Below are 19,598 nucleotides of genomic sequence, written 5' to 3'. Positions count from 1 at the left end.
CATTTATTGTTATGTAACAAAATACCCCAAAACTTATCTGCTTAAAACATTTGTTATCTCAGTTTCTGTAGGTCAGGATTCAGATGTGGCTTAGCTGGTGCCTCTGCCCCAGAGTTCCTTGTGAGGCTGCAGTCAGGGTGTCAACAGGAGCACCTCTTCTCACCTGAAGACTGAATTGAGGGGGCATGCACTTCCAGGCTCACTCACAGGGTTTTTGGCAGGATTTAGTTCCACATGGGCTGTTGAACTGAGGGCCTCAGTTCCTTGCTGGCTCTTGGCCAGGTGCTCCCCTTAGTTCCGTGCCGTGTGGACCTCTCCATGGGGCAGCTTGCAACAAGGCAGCTGGCTTTTGACAGAGGGAGGGACAGACAGACACAGACATGGACACACAGAGAGGGAGAGCTCTGCAATGACATTATATCACTTCCGCTGCTGCTTTCTTGCTAGAATCAAGTCACTATGACCAGTCTTCACTCAAGGGGAGACATCACACAGGACTTAAATTTGAGACGGTGGGATCACTGGGGCTATCTCAGAGACTGCCTATCACCTAATAAAAGGGAAATTGCTTCCACATAATAGTTCTCCACAGTGGAATGCAACTTGTTATTTGTTTCTGTCTTCCTTCAAAAAGAAATTTGCTTCAAGCGTCTCATCTTTCTTTAATGTTTAGTACCTGTTCATACATATGTACATTCAGCTCTACTTAGAATTAACACTAATTCACAGATTTGGCATATATAAACTTTCCACTTGAAGGGGTCTGTATGCATATTCACATAATCTGGTTGGGTGCTATTAAGCATAGAAATGGAACAGGTTTTTAATACATTTGCGGTGGCTTCTGGAGCTTTGAATGGGTAAAAGGAGTTTAGAGCTAGGTTTTGAGGGCTTACTAGGTCATTTGTTTGAAGCCTTGTGCCAAAAGGCAGAGGTCGTAGTGTGACCCTGGCTAGCATTGCTCTCCTTCATGGGCACAGACTGTACCCTGAACTTCAGCTGGCTCCTTGGCACATCTGCACTCTTGGTGGGGAGGATGGAGCATCACTGTGTGTAATCCCTTCCAGCTCCTGAAAGCTATAACTACAGTTGAAAGGGTATTGGTGTTTTGAAGTGAGGATGAAGCCACTCTTTGAAAGGACAGATCATCAGAAACTCTCCTGGCCTTTTGGCCTCTATGGGCAGGAGGGAGGACGGAACTCTAGTGCTTTTCATATTTCAGAAGTAAATAAGTGCCCAGATGAAACTGTCCCTCACCAAAATCCACGCTGTTGGCAAGAATGAAAGAGCCCCCAAGTTCTCTTCACCCCACCTAACCCAGTATCACAGCCTCACTCATCCTTCCCTCCAGGTTGTCAAGATTAAACTCTTATTCTCTGTTTACATTAACCTCCACAAGAAGCCCAGGACTCTAGGGTCCTTCCTCTTGCCCGTGTATCTCTGTCCATTTACTTTCCTAGCCAGATTCCTTGCCTCTCTCCTTCTTTCATGGGATTTCCCTTATCCTCAGTCTCTTCTCCAAACATTTCCCTCATCTTTCTGTTTAGATTGAAACTGAGCTTTTCACTTGTTGACATCCCTTTCCTCAGTTTTCTCCTGCAGTCTTCTCAGCTGGTGGCTCTTTTCCTTCCCATGTCCCTCATATCTCTAGGAGGCATAGGAGAGAATTGTTCTCATGGATCTTTTCAGACCCCTCTCTTCCCTTTTTCTGAACGTTCCAGCTCTGCATCTCATCAGACTCTACCTTGTTGAGTCATCGATAGATCCCCCGGCTTCCCGGGTGGCACAGTGCTAAAGAATCCTCCTGCCCATGTAGGAGACACAGGAGATGTGGGTTTCATCCCTGGGTTGGGAAGATCCCTTGGAGAAGGGAATGGTTACCCCCTCCAGTATTCTTGCCTGGAAAATTCCATGGACAGAGGAGGCTGGTGGGCTACAGGCCATGGGGTTGCAAAGAGTCAGACACAGCTGAGTGACTGAGTATGAGCACAGATCTTCTGGATCATTCCCCCTCCTTTCTTTTAAGATTTGAGCTCCTAGCTCGTGTAATTTATGCAAATTTCACTACCTGTATAGACAATTTTTCTAAAATTCTAGACTTCTCCAGTGATCGTATCCTCTGTCCCACTTTGAGGTATTTGTCCTCATGGTGTTTTCTTAGACCTTGACCTTCATGTAATAACTAAATCCCTTCACTAACTAAAATCCCTTCATAATCTCAATTTTTCACATCCTGGCCACCACCTTCTGTCCTCACTAACCGTTCCTCCTACTCCCCGAACACCTGCAGTCCTTCTTCAGTTCCCTTGTTACCTGCATTCTAGTAATTCTACCACTCTTCCACTGGCCTTCAGTAGGCCTGCCACAATCGCAACCTGGCACGTATACTCTCAACTCAGCCGACCTCTTCCTCTGGCTTTGTCATCCTTGCCTGGTGCAATTCCAGCTCTGGTTAAACCCAGCTCTCTTATTCATGCCTACTTCTGTATATTTAAATGTAGTTGGAGAAAAACACAGCCATGCTGACTGGTCTCACTTTGAATTCATAATCATGAGCCTCAGGAAGGTTAAGTGCTGCCTGGCAGCGCTGATATATTTTCTGGCCCATACAGTGTCTTATTCTCGTCTTTTTCTTCACCCACCCTCACATCCATCCCCACCATTTTAACTTTAAAAAAGTAGAGATAATTGGAGAGAATGTCCACAAGCTTTCACCACCATATCCACCTAATTAATTGCCTCTGGCTATTGTACTTTCCATGCTCTACTTGGTCAGTAAATCCACTTTCTTCTCAATTATTCATGAACATTGTTCCAGAAGTTCTTCCCGTACCCCAATGCAGCATGTTTTTCTTTATATAAAAACAATTCCCTCAATAAATAAATATGCTTTAATTTATTCCATCTTAAAAAACAAAACAAAAAACTTCTGACTTCACCTCTCTCTCTAACTACTTCTCTCTTCTCTTTCCTTCACAGTGAAACTCCTTGAAAGAGTTGTCTGTATTTACTTTCTCTAATTCCTCTTTACCCATTCTCTCTTAACCCTCCCCAAGCAAGCTTTGGCCCCACCACTCGCACATACTGTTGTTGTCAAGATCACTGATGATCTCCACGTTCCTGAATCCAACTTTTGTTATTGTTGTTCAGTTGCCTAGTCGTGTCTGACTCTTTGCTACCCCAAGGACTGCAGCACACCAGGTCTCCCTGTCCCTCACCATGAACAAGTTTGCCCAAGTTCATGTCCATTGCATCAGTGATGCCATCCAGCCATCTCATCCTCTGATGCCCTCTTCTTCTTCTGCCATCAGTCTTTCCCAGGGTCAGGGACTTTTCCAGTGAGTCAGCTGTTTGCATCAGGTGACCAGAATACTGGAGCGTCAGCTCCAGCATCAGTCCTTCCAATGAGTACTCAGGGTTGATTTCCCTTAAGATTGACTGGTTTGATCTCCTTCTTGTCTAGGGGACTCTCAGGAGTCTTCTCTAGCACCAGAGTTTGAATTCATCAATTCTTTGGCGCTCTGCCTTCTTCACAGTCCAGTTCTCACAACCATGTGTGACCACTGGGAAGACCATAGCCTTGATTATACGGACCTTTGTCAGCAGAGTAATGTCTCTTTTTCAATACACTGTCTGCGTTTGTCATAACTTTCCTGCTGAGAAGCAATCATCTCTAATTTCATGGCTGCAGTCACGATCTGCAGTGATTTTAGAGCCCAAAAGAGGAAATCTGTCACTGCTTTCTACCTTTTCCCCTTCTTTTTGCCATGAAGTAATGGGGCCAGATACCATGATCTTAGTTTTTTTAATATTTGGTTTTAAGCAGACTCTTTCCCTCTCCTCCTTCACCCTCATCAAGAGGCTCTTTAGTTCCTCTTCGCTTTCTGCCATTTAGAGTTGTATCATCTGCACATCTGAGGTTATTGATGTTTCTCCCACGTATCTCGATTCCAGCTTGTAACTCATCCAGCCTGGCATGTCTCATGATGTATTCAGCATATAGGTTAAATAAACAGGATGACAGCGGACAGCCTTGTTGTACTCCTTTCTCAGTCCTGAACCAGTCAGTTGTTCTGTTCAGAGTTCTAACTGTTGCTTCTTGATGCACTTACAGGTTTCTCAGGAGACGGGTAAGGTGGTCTGGTATTCCCATCTCTTTAAGAGCTTTCTGAAGTTGTTATCATCGACACAAAGGCTTTAGCATCGTTGATGAAACAAGTAGATGGTTTTCTGGAATTCTCTAGCTTTCTCTGTGATCCAGTGAATGTTGGCAATTGATCTCTGGTTCCTCTTCCTTTTTTAAACCCAGTTTGGACATCTGGAAGTTCTTGGTTCACATAGTGCTGAAGCCTAGGATGCAGGATTTTCAGCATGACCTTACTGGCATGGGAGATGAGTGCAATTGCTTGATGGTTAGCACATTCTTTAGGGCTACTCTTCTTGGGAATTTGGGTGATGATTGACCTTTTCCAGTCCTGTGACCACTGTTGGGTCTTCCAGATTCGCTGACATATTGAGTGCAGCACTTTGATAGCATCATCCTGTAGGGTTTTGAATAGCTCCATTGGAATTCCATCACATCCACTAGCTTTATTAACAGCAGTGCTTCCTAAGGCCCATTTGACTTCACACTCCTGGATGTCTGGCTCTGGGTGACTAACCACACCATCTTAGTTATCTGGCTCAGTAAGATTTTTTTTTTTGTACAGTTCTGTGTATTCTTACCATCTCTTCTTGATCTCGTCAGCGTCTACTAGATCTCTACTGTTTCTGTCCTTTATTGTGCCCATCTCTGGGCAAGATGTTCCCTTGATATCTCCAGTTTTCCTGAAGAGACCTCTAGTCTCCCTGTTTCTGTTGTTTCCCTCTGTTTTTATGCACTGTTCGTTGAAGAAGGCCTTCTTGTCTCTCCTTGCTGTTCTTTGGAACTCTGCGTTTAGTTGGGTGTACCTTTCCCTTCCTCCCTTGCTCTTTGCTTCTCCTCCTTCTTCAGCTATCTGTAAGGCCTCTTCAGATGACCACTTTGCCTTCTTGCCCTCCTTTTTTCTTTGGGATGGTTTTGCTGGCTGCCTCCTGTACAGTGTTAGGGACCTCCATCCGCAGTTCTTCAGGCACCCTGTTTACTCTCATCCCTTGAGTCTATTTGTCTCCTCCACTGCATATTCATAGGGGACTTGATTTAAGTTGTATCTGACTGGCCTAGTGCTTTTCCCCACTCTCCTTAGTTTAAGCCTGAGTCTTGCTATGAGAAGCTGATGATCTGAGCCACAGGCAGCTCATCAACCCAACATTTAGGTCTTAGTTATTATCTTGTGCTACACATCCATAGCATTTGGCATAATTGATTACTCCCTTCTTAAAACATTACCTTATCTGGCTTCTTAGGCTTCTTCCCATCCCACTGGCTGCTTGTTCAGGTGCTTCAGAGTTCAGTCTTCGGGCTCTGCTTTATCTAAGTGAATTTATCCTGTTTATACTGCTCCTGTTTATACTCATCTCCCTAATTTGTATCTCCCACTCAATAGGTCTCTCCTAACCTCTCAACATATATTCACCTGTAACTTGACATTCTCACTTGGAAGGCTAATAAAATTTTCAGTTCTAACAAAAACTGAACTTTGATCTTCTCACTCAGAGTTGCATCTCCCACAGTCTTCCCCATCTCAGTAACTGGCAGCTCAGTCTTTCTGGATGCTCAGGCAGAAACTTTAAGTATTATCCTTAGCTCCTCTATTCTTTCACATCCCTCATCTATTCCAACAGCATATCCAATTTGATAGTCATTTCAACTTTAACATTTATCTGGAATCTGAGTGACTCTTACTACCTCCAAAACTCTTGCCCTAGTCCAGGCTTCCTTCATCTCTCTGAAAGAATAGCACTTCTGGTTACTGAAATAGCCTCCTACCTAGTCTCCCTGCTTTGTTCCCTAGCCCAGTCCACATATTTGTCCGTTTCTATAGTTGCAACTAGAGCAGTCCTTTTAAAGCAAGTCAGTTCATGTCTAATGGCTTCCCAAATCATACTATAAAAATAAAAATTCTTACAATGACCAGCCAGACTCTAGACCAATGTTGTCCAGTGGAAAAATAATGCAAGCCACGTACATAATTTTAAATTTTCTAGCAACCATGCTGTAAAAATAAAAAGAAAACAGATGAAGTTAATTTAAATGTTAAATCTAATTTAAACCTATATACAGAATATTATTTGAACATACAGTTAATGTAGGAAATTGTTAATGAAATTGTTTTACTTTTTTATATTAAGTCTTCAAAAATCTGGTATGTATTGTACACAATTTTGATGCCAAAGTTTGGTTGGAAATACTTGATTTGTATTTTGCTTGGAAATACTTGATTGGTATTTAGGTTTCATGAAATACAGTTGAAAGTAGATTTACATACCCAAGTATTTCTAAACAGTCTTAAAAGTTTTCTAATAATTGAATCTAGCATTGGTTTTTAAATAATTTTAATTAAAATTTAAAAATTTTAAATTCAACTTCTAGCCACATTTCAAATGTCCAGTAGCCATATGAGGCTAGCAGCTATCATACTGGACGCCGCAGCTCTTTACCATCTGGCCCCTCTTCTCTGAACTCATCTCCTGCTGTTTTCTCCTTTGCTCATTCTGCCCCAGCTGTCACAGCCTCCTGTTCTTTGATCCCCTCAGACGCTTCCCATTTCAGAGCCTTTGCATTTGTTGTTCTCTTTGCTTAACAAACCTGGCTCCAAGATAGCTGCATGACTTACTCCTTGACCTTTTTCACCGCTTTTCTCAAGTGTCATTTTTTCTCTGAGCACCTATTTAGTATCTGTACCAATCACCTTCTCTCTCAAAGTCTTTTATTTTCAGGCTGCCCTTTTTTTAAAAAAATATTTATTTTTATTTATTTATTTGGCTGTGCAGGCTGTTAGTTGTGGCATGTGGGATCTAGTTCCCCAGTCAGGGATCAGACTCAGGGTCCCAGCATTGAGACAGCTCAAGAGTCTTAGCCACTGGACCACCAGGGGAGTCCCTCCAGGCTGCCTTTTGAAAGACAAGAGAAGAGGGCTGAAAGTGGAGAGATGGCTTGATCTACAAAGGAAAGCAGTGAAATAGGAGAAATGTCCCATACAAACAACTAAATGAATATGTTAAGCGGAAGCATAGAGTAAAATCACTTTGGACAACCGACCAGATCCTCTAGCTTGCTACTATGTAGGCAACTCACAGGTTCCATTTTTGTACATATGACTGGCCCCTTTATAGGTGTAAGCTTTGTACAATTCTGCCTTAGCTTCCTCTTGCATCTCTTTGGCACCTAGCATAGAGCTTTGACCCAAAGGCAGTGTAGCGTTTCACTTATTGGCTACATATTGATTAACCTTCTGTGCTTTCTAGTCTGCAGTTACCTCTCTACCATCTACCCTTCGTTTTCAGTGCCGGCAACTGGAATCCTTGCTGATGGTATTTGTGTGTTGGCTTCACTCGCTTTATGGCTGTGGTTGTGACCCTGATTCTTTCCTTCTCTATTCTTGTGCACTGTTACTCATCTTCTAAAACCAACTCCTCTAAGAAGTCTTCACTGATTCTCCCAGTTTATTAATACTCTCCTAAGTGCTTACCTTTATTTGTGTATACTTCTGTTTTATATTCTAATAGGGAATATAAACATGTAAACATAGTTAGAATAGAATATGAATTCTTGAGGGAGAGACCATGCCTTCCTTTTTTTTTTAACTTTAATGCTTTCCTCTGTACCTTGCATATCTTATTAATAGATAGGCAGTGTTTATTAAATGAATGTACAGAGAATTAGTACAGAGAAGTAGACTTGTTGTTAATGGGAGAAAATTGTTATTTAAAATAAAGGTTTTAAACCCAAGTACGTTTTTAAAAACCACATTGAGAGGCAAGAGATATAGAGCTGTGGAGACAAACAGTAAAATCAAAGATCAGTCCTTACAAAGCAGGGAATACGGACTTAGCATTATTGGAAAGTCAGGAAAGCACATGTGCTCAGATGAAGTGAGAAGACATATCTGTATTATGGGAGTGCTGTTTTCAGTTTTATCCTGGATTTTGCTCTTGGGTATATTATTTTGAGGAAACCAGACCCGTTAGCAAGTGCTTTATGTTACCTGTCAGGCATAAGAATTTTCATCAGTGTGTCTTATTGCTGCCAGTTTGTTCTTTATAAATGGAGTATGTATTAAAAATAGGTGTCTGCATTGCCTACAAGGATATTTTTGTTGCAAACCCATAATATGAAAATATACTTTGATTTTTAGCTTAACTATATTGCCTGAAATTTTTTCCAGAGTTATTTTCAGAGACTCAGAATTTTAAGCTGACACTGTGTCTTGGCAGTTAACTCTTTTCTGATCAGGGATTCTGGATGAACTGGAAAAGTATTTCTTCCTCTCTATAAAAGCTTACTGCTAATGGTTGATAGTATATGAGCAGCGTATTCCAGCAGGCATCAGAAAGAAACAGCAAGGGATAAAAGTTCTTTCTCTCTGGTTCTTAAACATATGTTCTTTGTTTTAAATGATGTTAAGCATTGAAAATTAAATATAAAAATAAGTATACCCCCCAAATAAGTATTACAGGAAATAACATAATAGAGCAAACCCCAAAATACAAATAAAAGGAGGTAAGTGTCTCCCTTGTTCTTCATATTCTAATTCCTCCCTCTTCTGGTCAGCTTTAGCCAATTCAGACTGGGTAACTCATTTGGACCTGATAAATCACCCTAATTTTTAATTTTGTTTTTCCTCACAGAAAGTGTGACAACAACTCCTTTATATTAGTTTTTATTTTTTACTTACGTCTGCTTCTTAGCAGTAGAGCTCCTCTGTGTCGCTCTGAGGGTCTTCCTCTTGCACTGAGACTACCCTTCATAAACTGTTCATGAAGTCCTTTCCCATTTTTCCTTGCTGAGATCAGATTTTCCCTCCCTTTAGTGGATATAAACAGAAACAGCATTCCTATCTTTTTTCATATGTAGGTGACATCCAGCACTTAGTTAAGAAACTTAGCTTGCTTCTTAATACTTAGGCCCAGTTCTGTTAGCAAAGCTTGCAGTGCTCACTACAAAAGTTCCTCTGTCTAGTTATGTTAGTAAGAACTGGGTATCTCTTTCTTGCTCATTTTATTTTTTATCTTGTCACAAGATTTTCTCAGATTGATTTAATATGATAAGTATATATAAAAATGTGAATGCTTCTGCTTTAAGTTAGATTATATAGCCATTTGATGTTATAGGTGATACTGTGAATTTGTGATTTGCATGGCTTCAGATGTCATAATTTTTCCCCCCACTTTCTAGGAAGTAACAGCTAGCAGTCGCCACTATGTTGACAGGCTATTTGACCCTGATCCCCAGAAAGTTCTACAAGGTGTCATGTAAGTAGTATGTATTTAAGAGTCTATCAAAAAATCTTGTTTGTTTTATGTTTGAATCTGATAAGTATTATAATTCTGAACATATAGGGTTATAACTTTTCTGTTTTGGAAAGACCCCTTGACATTCATGACTTTAATATGATACTGAAAAGAATTGTCTGTTGGGTAGTTAACTGACATGGTTAGCTTCATTTTTTTGTAGAATATTTGCTTTACATTTTAAAAAATGTTTAGTTTGGAGAAGGCTTTTGTTACTTTAATATCCAGCAAAAGCAAGAGAGTAGAATTGGTGATCTTTTATCATTTGAAAAGGCTGGGAGAATAGGTCATTGGGGTTAGAGGTGGTTTTGTTTTGTTTTTGGTTAACTCATTGACGGTCTCTAAAGTTTGGATTTCCTAGTGATGTTTTAAATATCAGGATTTAGAAAGCTGTGTTAGGAAATTTAAATAAACTCTTGATAACCTTAATGTTCTTCTTTTCTCCAGAATTGCCTCATGTTTAATGAGAGGAAACATTTTTAAGCAATATATCTGAGGTGATTATACTTAAAAATAATTAAGTGGTACAAGTGCAGTAAGATTGCAAATGATTGAAAGAATTCTCGCTCCTAAAAGCAGGTTTTTATGCTCTTATCACACCACTTCTAAGAAAGAAAAAAGTGAAAATGAAAGTCGCTCAGTTGTGTCTGACCCTTTGCGACCCCAAGGACTATATAGTCCATGGAATTCTCCAGGCCAGAATACTGAAGTGGGTAGCCTTTTCCTTCTCCAGGGATTCTTCCCAGCCCAGAGATCAAACCTAGGTCTCTTGCATTGAAGGTCTAGCCTAAGACAACTCACTGGGTTGGGAAACACAGAGCATCCATAGGCGTGAGCTGTGTCCTGGGGAAGGAGGACCCCAAAAATATCAGGATGAGATACATTTGAGATAGCAGTGAGGCACTCATTTGTCCCTTTCTTCTTCTTGCCCTGTTAGTGTGATCAGCAAAATAGCATCTTTAGCTTAACTCTTGCTCAACCTTGGCACGACTAGGATGCTTTGTTTATGGCAGTTTCTACTGACTATTAATTCTTATTCAATGCTCACCCCCCACTTTCCAAAAAAGGCTGTATATAAGGGATGTCTTGGGGAAAGTGGTTTATTTCTAACGTAGAGGCAAGATAAACAAGCAAGGCTGCTTAACTATTCAAACTGAGCTAGAAGGAAAAGTGAAGAGGAGCTGAATGGAGACCCATGTGGGATACTTGACACCTTTTTTTCATGTCTTCTCAGTTTACAGAGACAGGAGATGGTATTTCTTATTTTCTCATTATGTTAACTTTGCCTTTATCTTCTTAACTAGGCTGGGAGACTTAATAATGATTTAATCAACCCCTGTAGGTCTAGTTTGATTAATACCAGGGCAAGTGGTATTAAATCCATCTGTTAAATCAGTTTGGTTGTACCTGCACACACAAATTTCAAATCCTGCAAGATGATGCTGTGAAAGTGCTGCACTCAATATGCCAGCAAATTTGGAAAACTCAGCAGTGGCCACAGGACTGGAAAAGGTCAGCTTTCATTCCAATCCCAAAGAAAGGCAATGCCAAAGAATGCCCAAACTACTGCACAATTGCACTCATCTCACATGCTAGTAAAGTAATGCTCAAAATTCTCCAAGCCAGGCTTCAGCAATATGTGTACCATGAACTTCCTGATGTTCAAGCTGGTTTTAGAAAAGGCAGAGGAACCAGAGATCAGATTGCCAACATCTGCTGGATCATCGAAAAACATCTATTTCTGCTTTATTGACTATGCCAAAGCCCAAGCCTTTGACTGTGTGGATCACAATAAACTGTGGAAAATTCTGAAAGAGATGGGAATACCAGACCACCTAACCTGCCTCTTGAGAAACCTATATGGAGGTCAGGAAGCAACAGTTAGAACTGGACATGGAACAACTGGTTCCATGGTTTCAAATAGGAAAAGGAGTACATCAAGGCTGTATATTGTCATGCTGCTTATTTAACTTACACGCAGAGTACATCATGAGAAATGCTGGACTGGAAGAAACACAGCTAGAATCAAGATTGCTGGGAGAAATATCAATAACCTCAGATACGCAGATGACACCACCCTTATGGCAGAAAGTGAAGAGGAACTAAAAAGCCTCTTGATGAAAGTGAAAGTGAAAGTGGAGAGTGAAAAAGTTGGCTTAAAGCTCAACATTCAGAAAACGAAGATCATGGCATCCGGTCCCATCACTTCATGGGAAATAGATGGGGAAACAGTGGAAACAGTGTCATACTTTATTTTTTGGGCTCCAAAATCACTGTAGATGGTGATTGCAGCCATGAAATTAAAAGACGCTTACTCCTTGGAAGAAAAGTTATGACCAACCTAGATAGCATATTCAAAAGCAGAGACATTACTTTGCTGACTAAGGTCCGTCTAGTCAAGGCTATGGTTTTTCCTGTGGTCATGTATGGATGTGAGAATTGGACTGTGAAGAAGGCTGAGCACCGAAGAATTGATGCTTTTGAAGTGTGGTGTTGGAGAAGACTCTTGAGAGTCCCTTGGACTGCAAGGAGGTCCAACCAGTCCATTCTGAAGGAGATCAGCCCTGGGTGTTCTTTGGAAGGAATGATGCTAAAGTGAAACTCCAGTACTTTGGCCACCTCATGCGAAGAGTTGACTCATTGGAAAAGACTCTGATGCTGGGAGTGATTGGGGGCAGGAGGAGAAGGGGACAACAGAGGATGAGATGGCTGGATGGCATCACTGACTCGATGGATGTGAGTCTGAGTGAACTCTGGGTGATGGACAGGGAGGCCTGGCGTGCTGTGGCTCATGGGGTCGCAGAGTCGGACACGACTGAGCAACTGAACTGAACTGAACACACACAAATTAGTTGAAGGGATAGGTCAAATTGACATGCTTTCTTAGACAAGCAGACACTCCCCCCATACAAAGCCAATTGATAATCCTAGATATCACTTAAGATTCCTCAATAAACAGTTCAGTTGGAAATGTCAAACTCATTAAGTGTTCAGTAAATGATAGAAGATGTTATTGTTGTTGTTTTTATTATTTCTGCTACTATGGTTGTTTAGGAGAAAAGGTAAATTTCTCAGTTAATGATTCTTCATGAAAGACTTGTATCTTGAGTTGTATCTGATATATGTAGCTAATTCAAGTGTTAATTGTCACTGTTAGAAATTTCTCATTTACCCAAAAATACCGTAGCTTCTTGAAAGGTGATAAAATATCAAATAAAGCATAAAAAACACTGGGAAGAGTGTATTATTACAAACCAACTAACATATAGTTTGATAAACTTAGTGCCTCTTAAAAAATTGTCAAGTCTTTGGCACTTGGCTGTCAGCTAAGAAGATAAGAAAAGTTTTGGGGAAGGAATGGATAGTGGAGTGAAAAGAATATGGGCTTTCAAGCTGGACAACTGTAAGTTAAATACCTGCCTCTGATATTTCCTAGTAGAGTCCTTTCCTAGTGTAATGCTTGGGCAAGGTATCTCATTTCCTTGAGCCTCAACTTGACCATCTTTAAAGGGAGGGTAATACTGCCCATCTTGCCAAGTTAAGGATTGAGTCAGAAACATAAAATTCAGTACCTGGTATGTTGTGGATACCCACAAATTGGCACTTCAGTGGTTAGTAGTTAGTTATCAGCCCTAATTTAAAACAACTTCAAAAGTAAGATGATTCTTTTCAAAGAAGAGAAAGAAAAATTTAAAAAATATCAAAGAGATGAAACAATTCCCACTGAAAGAAGAGGGAGAGGAGCTAGAATTTATGATTCAGATAAGAAAATGTGAGTGATAACATTTTTAGTAAACATGATTGCTGCCTATAGTTTTAAAATCTATTTCTAGCTTGAAATGGACAAATCAACCCAAGTCCTTTCACTTTATGGCCTTCTAGAGGTGTGTGTAGTACGATTTGATAAAGCTTTCTTTACCCCAGAGAGAAAAAGTTATGTTTTCTGACTTAATTCTTGCCTGAACTTTGTTACTGCCTGAAAATTAATTGTGCATAGTCAAGAGAATGAAAAGTGAATCACATTTTTAACATTTTATTCATTTGTAAGCAACCTTATCTAATATAAGAATAATACAGTATTGATAGACAAAAAGAGGGAACCAAAATGATGTTTAGGAATAGAGAGTTGACCAGTTCTTTTTTTTTTAATACACATTACACAGCCACTGTTGAGTCATTCATACAGAGACTATTACTAGACCAAAATAAGCAGGTAGAAGGGAGATGGCCACAGATCGTAAACAACCAAAGGTAGATTTCTAATTTTAGAGAAGGAAAAGAACAGAGGCTGAAGTAATCTGCTTTGAATCTAAAATATCCAATGAGAAAGACATAAAAGAATTGACTAGCTTTAGCTATAAGAGTTCTATCATTTTTCTGGCAATATTTATCTGATTTTTCGCTAGTGGGAAAAACAAAATTGAAGAAATTAAAGATGAATTATAACTTTTCATCATGACCAGTAGCTAATTTACTCATTTGAGTTAGAGCCATAGCCCTACCTGTAAATGGAGGGAACTTTGTAGATAACCTGTGTTGTGAAGGACCATTTTATCTAGTTAGTGATGATTGAGGATTTATCGTAGAACAGCTTTTTTGTTGTTGTTAATAGTGCAGTATTTAGCATATATTTGAATGGTCCTATTATATTAAAGGTTGAGAGCACTGAATCTTAACCACTAGACCACCAACGACGGTATATTAAAGCTTTGAAAACAGAATTAGATCCTGAAAAGCAAGGTTTCAAATGTATAACTGAGTAGTTGTGGAATAAGATAGGAGTCAGAGAGAACAGGGGGTCACCTGTGTAGGCCATAAATGTATAGCCTTTGCAACTACAACAGAGAGTAGGTACATCAGATAAGCTACATTGTATTGCAGATTTTGAGCTTCATCTAGTGTGGTGATCTGTGTGTGACTTAAAACAGTTACAGACATTTTTGGTGGAGTTACTCTGGTGTTAGCTCAACCATGTTAAATCTCATAGTTGCAGTTGTTGAAATATTTTTGTAGATCTTAGGTCAAAGCTGCTTAAACATTGTGCTTTTTGACATACCTAAGTTAGAGCACCTGAATCTTTTTACATTAGTGATTCTCCATGAAAAAAATAGGTATCCCTATGTGGCCTTATGTTGATGATATTCCCTATGTTGAAAGGTAAAAGATAGTATAAGCAAATGTGGCTAGCTTTGTAGTTTCAAAGTTGAATCAAAGTAGAGAACTAGATAACTAGATAATCAAACTCTTTCTGATAAACTAAGGCAGGCAGTTGTGGATACTGTAGAATTGTGTGGGTTTCGCCAAGTATCTGTTTTTAAAAAGTGTCTTCTGAAGTGTTTTAATGTACTGAAATCATTTGGTAATGATTTTTCCATACGTCATTTTCTGGTTTCAGGGAAATATATACCTCTGGTTTCAGTAGAATATAGACACTTTCCATTTTCTTGCATGAGCTAAAAATATGAGCTGCCATAAAAATGAAGACTCTGGTTTTTGGAAATTTCAAGTTAAAGGATAAGTTTTAGGATAATTCAAAAGAAATATCCTGTTAATCTTAACAGTTATAAGTTAACTTTTAAAGGTAAACAGGTACAGGCAGACACAAGTGAAGATGCCCTTAATACCAAATGAAATGGAGTGATTCCTGAGAGTTACTTGTTTAAAACTTTGTATCCTGAGACAGTTTAGTCTGGTTAAAAGAGTAGCAAGATTTTCCAGACATTATGAGAACAAATTGACATAGTTTTGTGTTCAGATATTTAAGCTGTTTATATACGTATGTTATCTTAACTTTGAACATAAAAAATAGTGGAATATTTGTACGCATATGTGTATATATATATCTTTTCATATTTATAAGCCACTTAACTGTATGCTTGCATATTCATAATGTTCTAACACATTTTTTATGTTCTTTGGCATGATTACATATATTAAAAAGTTTATTAATGTTCTGTAAAAATATTTTGGCATTTATTAGTGCAGTTATTACATTGTACTTTTCATCTTTGGAGAATGTAAGGTGATTTGTGACCATATATTGACAAGACAGAGTTAAATACAGCTCCTAATTTCTGAACTAGTGTTTATACAAATCAAAAATGTAGCTCATACTCCTTACATTCCAAAAATATACACCTCAGAGTAATTTGTTTATAAGAATGAATTAAATTACTGTCAGTTCTTAATTTTCTTCAGTTTATACGTACAGTAGCTGCATAATAAATGCCTTGACTTGAAGTTCACTATAAGTCTCAATTGTCTGCTGAATCAAAGCCTTATATTAAAAAAACTTTAGTTTGAATAATAGATCATCATTATCTAATCTTTTAAAAATTGACAGTTTACATATGGTAATGGTGATTCTAATTGGAATATGAAGACTCTCATTCCTTAACCATGTTGGTTATTAGAATGCTTATTGTACTTGGATATTTGGATGTTACATTCTCCAGAAAGAACATCATAGCAATTATTCTTACAGGGTCAGAACAGTGAGTATGTTTGTAATTTTCCAAGTCCAAATAATTTTTTTAACGTGTTTATCCTGTTACCTTATTGTAGCTACCCACAAATACGTATTTTTTTCTTTATATCTTGTAAAAAGTTAGTTTTCATAAATTGATCAGATTTTATACTGAGATTGTAGTTTTCCATATCTGCTGTACTTTTTGGCTATTTCACACTAATTAGATCAAGAATGAATGTACATATTCCAAATAAGAGCTACTTTCAGGTAAGTGAAAAGTCATACTGGTTCAGAATGAAAATGACATCATTGATCTTTAATTTTTGGCTTTAGCCTTCAATGATTTTAAAGATAATTTTCTATTTTTAGATGCTAATTAGGTTTTCAGTTAAAATTTATGCTATTTTAACTTTTTAGGAATAAATATGCTCATACTTGATTGACTTAGACTTTGTTTTTCCAACGGGTCTAGATTCCAATTCTTATTATTATTATTTTGCTTTTTCTACTATTTTAATGGCAACATGTGGTTTTACTTTCTTGGTTCTGATCACAAATCATAATACTCTGGTTTACATGTATGCTATAATAGGCATTATATATGTTTCTTTCATATTCAAGATCTTTTTCTCTACCACACTAAAAATTATTCACCGAAAGAGCAAAGAAAGGAATTTGAAAGATTAGCCTCCGTGTAAAAGTGGCCACATTTTGAGTCTACTTATTAGTGGGCAAATTTAAGATTTTAGCTAGATGTTAGCTGAAAATGTTCCCTGACAAATGCATTTCTATAACATCTTAATATTGGCTCCTTTTCTCCCATCCTCAAAGAGTAGACTGTCCCCAAGGCTTACATTTTAGCTTTTCTATCTGGATATTCTTATCTTCAAAGATAATTCAATATGTATAAAGTCAAAATAGATCCTTGTCTTGCTAAGAATTATTCTCCAAGCTTCCTGTGTTCCCTGCACCCAGGCACCCAGACCTGAAGTAGTCATTTAAGACATGTCATATGTCACTTTCTCTCTGCTTATAACATCATCTTGTTAACTGCTTCCATAAAATGTCCTCTCTATTAATGATTCCTGTGGCTGCTACTTAGTCAGTCTCATATAACCGGATACCTGGGTGGAGTAATTTCTGTAACAAGCATTGAGTGCCAGGCAGGTGCTAGGTAGGCATTGTGCATTGTGCCTGTAGTCACTGCTCTGGGGAATGTCTAATGCAGGAACCAGATAGCTAAAGAGATAGTTCACTACAGTCGGATTAGTGAATGCTGTGATAGTGATAAGCACAGGGGGTCTTGGGGCCACAAAGGAAGGGCATCAGCCATTTAGTTGCCACTCTTGACTCTAGAATTATTGTATTCCAATCTGTTCCACATTCAGCTTATCCTCCTTTGTCATTGCTTCCTTCATGTCCTTTTTCTGAGCAAGAACATGATTTCTCTTTAATTCATCTCCCTTTAGTTTGTCTCTTCTCCCTGTTACTTTTCTAACTTTGTTCCAGGCTTAATGTTCCCACCTTAAAGGGAATCTCCTTTTCAGTGCTGGTCCTAGTACTGCCCCAGAAATATGCCATATTCCATTTCCAATATGATCCCTTTTGCCCTCCTCATCCACTTACCTAAATCCTAGCCATTTCCTAGGCTAGTTCATCTTAGTTCCTACCATTGCCTAAAAACCTGTTAAGCTTGTCTTATCTCCTTTTCTCAACCCTCTAAGCACACTGTTTATAAAACGTCACTGCCTTAGTGATTAGTTGTTAGTGTTACTTTTGTCTCCTCAAGAAGATTGTAAACTCTTCAGGTCAGGCATCTCATTATGTGATGCTTTTGTATCCTTCATAGAGCCTTGCACAGTGCTGAGCCAAAAAAAAAAAAAAAAATCATTGAATTTCAGTAGTGTATAAGCAGGACATTCCCCTCCTACCATCAGTATTAAAGAGTAGTGGACATGAGATTATATTTTTTTGATCTACTAGGAAAAGGATGTTTTTGACTAAAAGATAGGCTTTTATTTTATATAAATTGAAAGATAGGAGAAAAAAGAAATACAGTTACTGAATTCTTTTATCTTTTCAGTCAGTTTGTTCTGAATGCCTGATATGCTGGAGGTGATGGAAAAAACACTTGGCATAAAAGACATGGGTTGATGGCTCTGTTATTTATTATGGGGCTCTGAGAAGTGCCCCAAACCTGAGTCTTAGCTTCCTCATCTGTAAAATCAGGTTAATATTACTTAAGGTTGTGATGATTAAATAATAGGTATGGAATGCTTTGTAAACTTCAAAGCAATGTATAAGTTTTGCATAGTTTTGTTGTGCTCCCATCTTTATAATTGTGTTTCTAGTTTACAAAAATATGGATTTCTATATGGTATGTTTTGTGATCCATTAATAGTAACTTCTGATATTTCCAGATCATACTGGTTTCTTGCCCCTGAAGAGGAAAAAAGTAATGAGTGTGCTATGATAAAGAGCACTAGAAAGGATACCTACCCAGACCTGGGAGTTGTCAGGGCATGCTTCCTGGAGGATGACACTGACATATAAGCTCAGACCTGAAAGATGAGTAAAGTTAGCCAAGGAATGATATAAGGGAGGGGAGGGGATGATAAGGAAATGAGAGAGAGAGAATAGCTACACTCTGGAAACTGAAAGAAGCTTCATTTGGCCGGCTCTGAAATTGAATCTATCACTGTACTTAGGTCTGCTAAAAATGAGTATATGTGTTGATTATTGTCTCTTGCAGTTTTTAACTCTTTAATAGAAATGATCTTCTGCTATCCTTTTATATTAACAACTAAATAGAATTTATTTGCAGGGCGTTAACATCTCTTCTTTAGTATAGATAATATTTTACTTGTTAGAACCAGAGCAAGAATTGTTTTCTTTAGACATTGGTCCATTTAATTATTTTTAAATTTGTTTATTCATTTTTTGGCTATACTGAGTCTTCATTGTTGCACTTGGGCTTTCCCTAATTGTGGCGAACAGAGACTGCTCTTCATTGCAGTGCGTGGGCTTCTCATTGCAGTGGCTTCTGTTGTTGCTGACCACAGGCTCTAGGTGCAGAGGCTTCAGTAGTTGCAGCATGCAGGCTCAGTAGTTGTGGCACATGGGCTTGGTTGCCCCATGGCATGTGGGATCTTCCCAGACCAGGCATCGAACCCGTGTCTGCTGTATTGGCTGGCAGAGTCTCAACCACTGGACCACCAGAGAAGCCCCATTGGTACCTTTTATTAATTGTGTTCTCTTTAGTCTGCAGTTACTTTATAACTACCAGCTGCCTCCGTCATGTCCATTTTTCAAACTAGTAAGGAAATTGGAAAATTGGTTTTGGAGGAGTTTTGTTTGCTTTTGTCTGTAAAAACATTTACTCTGGCATGGTTTCAGATATTTGGGTTGTATTTACAAGGTTAGGGTCATTCATTTCTGCTCAGTTTAGGAAGAATGGGGAGAAATCTGGGAAAATGTTAGAATTAGAAGTTCCATAATAGAAAGCCTCTAGAATGGCACCTGGCAAAAATAAACTTTCAGTAATCTCCCGGATGCATGAGTATGCTGCGTTAGTATAGGCAGAACACATTAAGAGAAGAGAAGAAGAAGGAAAATGACAGACTGCTAGGTTAGAGTCTATAAGCCGACAGTTGGGAAGTCAGTCTCTAAGAAAACAGCAGGCATCTATAAGGAGGCA

At 38.8% G+C, this 19,598-nt stretch overlaps 1 protein-coding gene across 11 annotated transcripts in view; it reads left to right on the top strand.

The window, feature by feature from the left end:
- ARMC8 (armadillo repeat containing 8) overlaps nucleotides 1-19,598 on the top strand; it is a 104,192-nt gene that overhangs the window by 16,216 nt on the left and 68,378 nt on the right. For 9 of the 11 annotated variants that reach the window (XM_015092648.4, XM_060395412.1, XM_042236612.2 and 6 more), the window contains exon 2: nucleotides 9,317-9,393. The exons of the other annotated variants lie outside the window; for them this stretch is intronic. In XM_015092648.4, coding sequence (XP_014948134.1) covers nucleotides 9,317-9,393 — 77 coding nt within the window. The remainder of the gene's footprint in view (nucleotides 1-9,316; nucleotides 9,394-19,598) is intronic. 11 annotated transcript variants of the gene reach the window in all.

The sequence above is a fragment of the Ovis aries genome, chromosome 1 (genome assembly GCF_016772045.2).
Source record: "Ovis aries strain OAR_USU_Benz2616 breed Rambouillet chromosome 1, ARS-UI_Ramb_v3.0, whole genome shotgun sequence".
Lineage (NCBI taxonomy): Eukaryota > Metazoa > Chordata > Mammalia > Artiodactyla > Bovidae > Ovis > Ovis aries.
The sequence above is the reverse complement of the archived record's forward strand: the minus strand, read 5'-3'. Positions and strand labels throughout refer to the sequence as shown.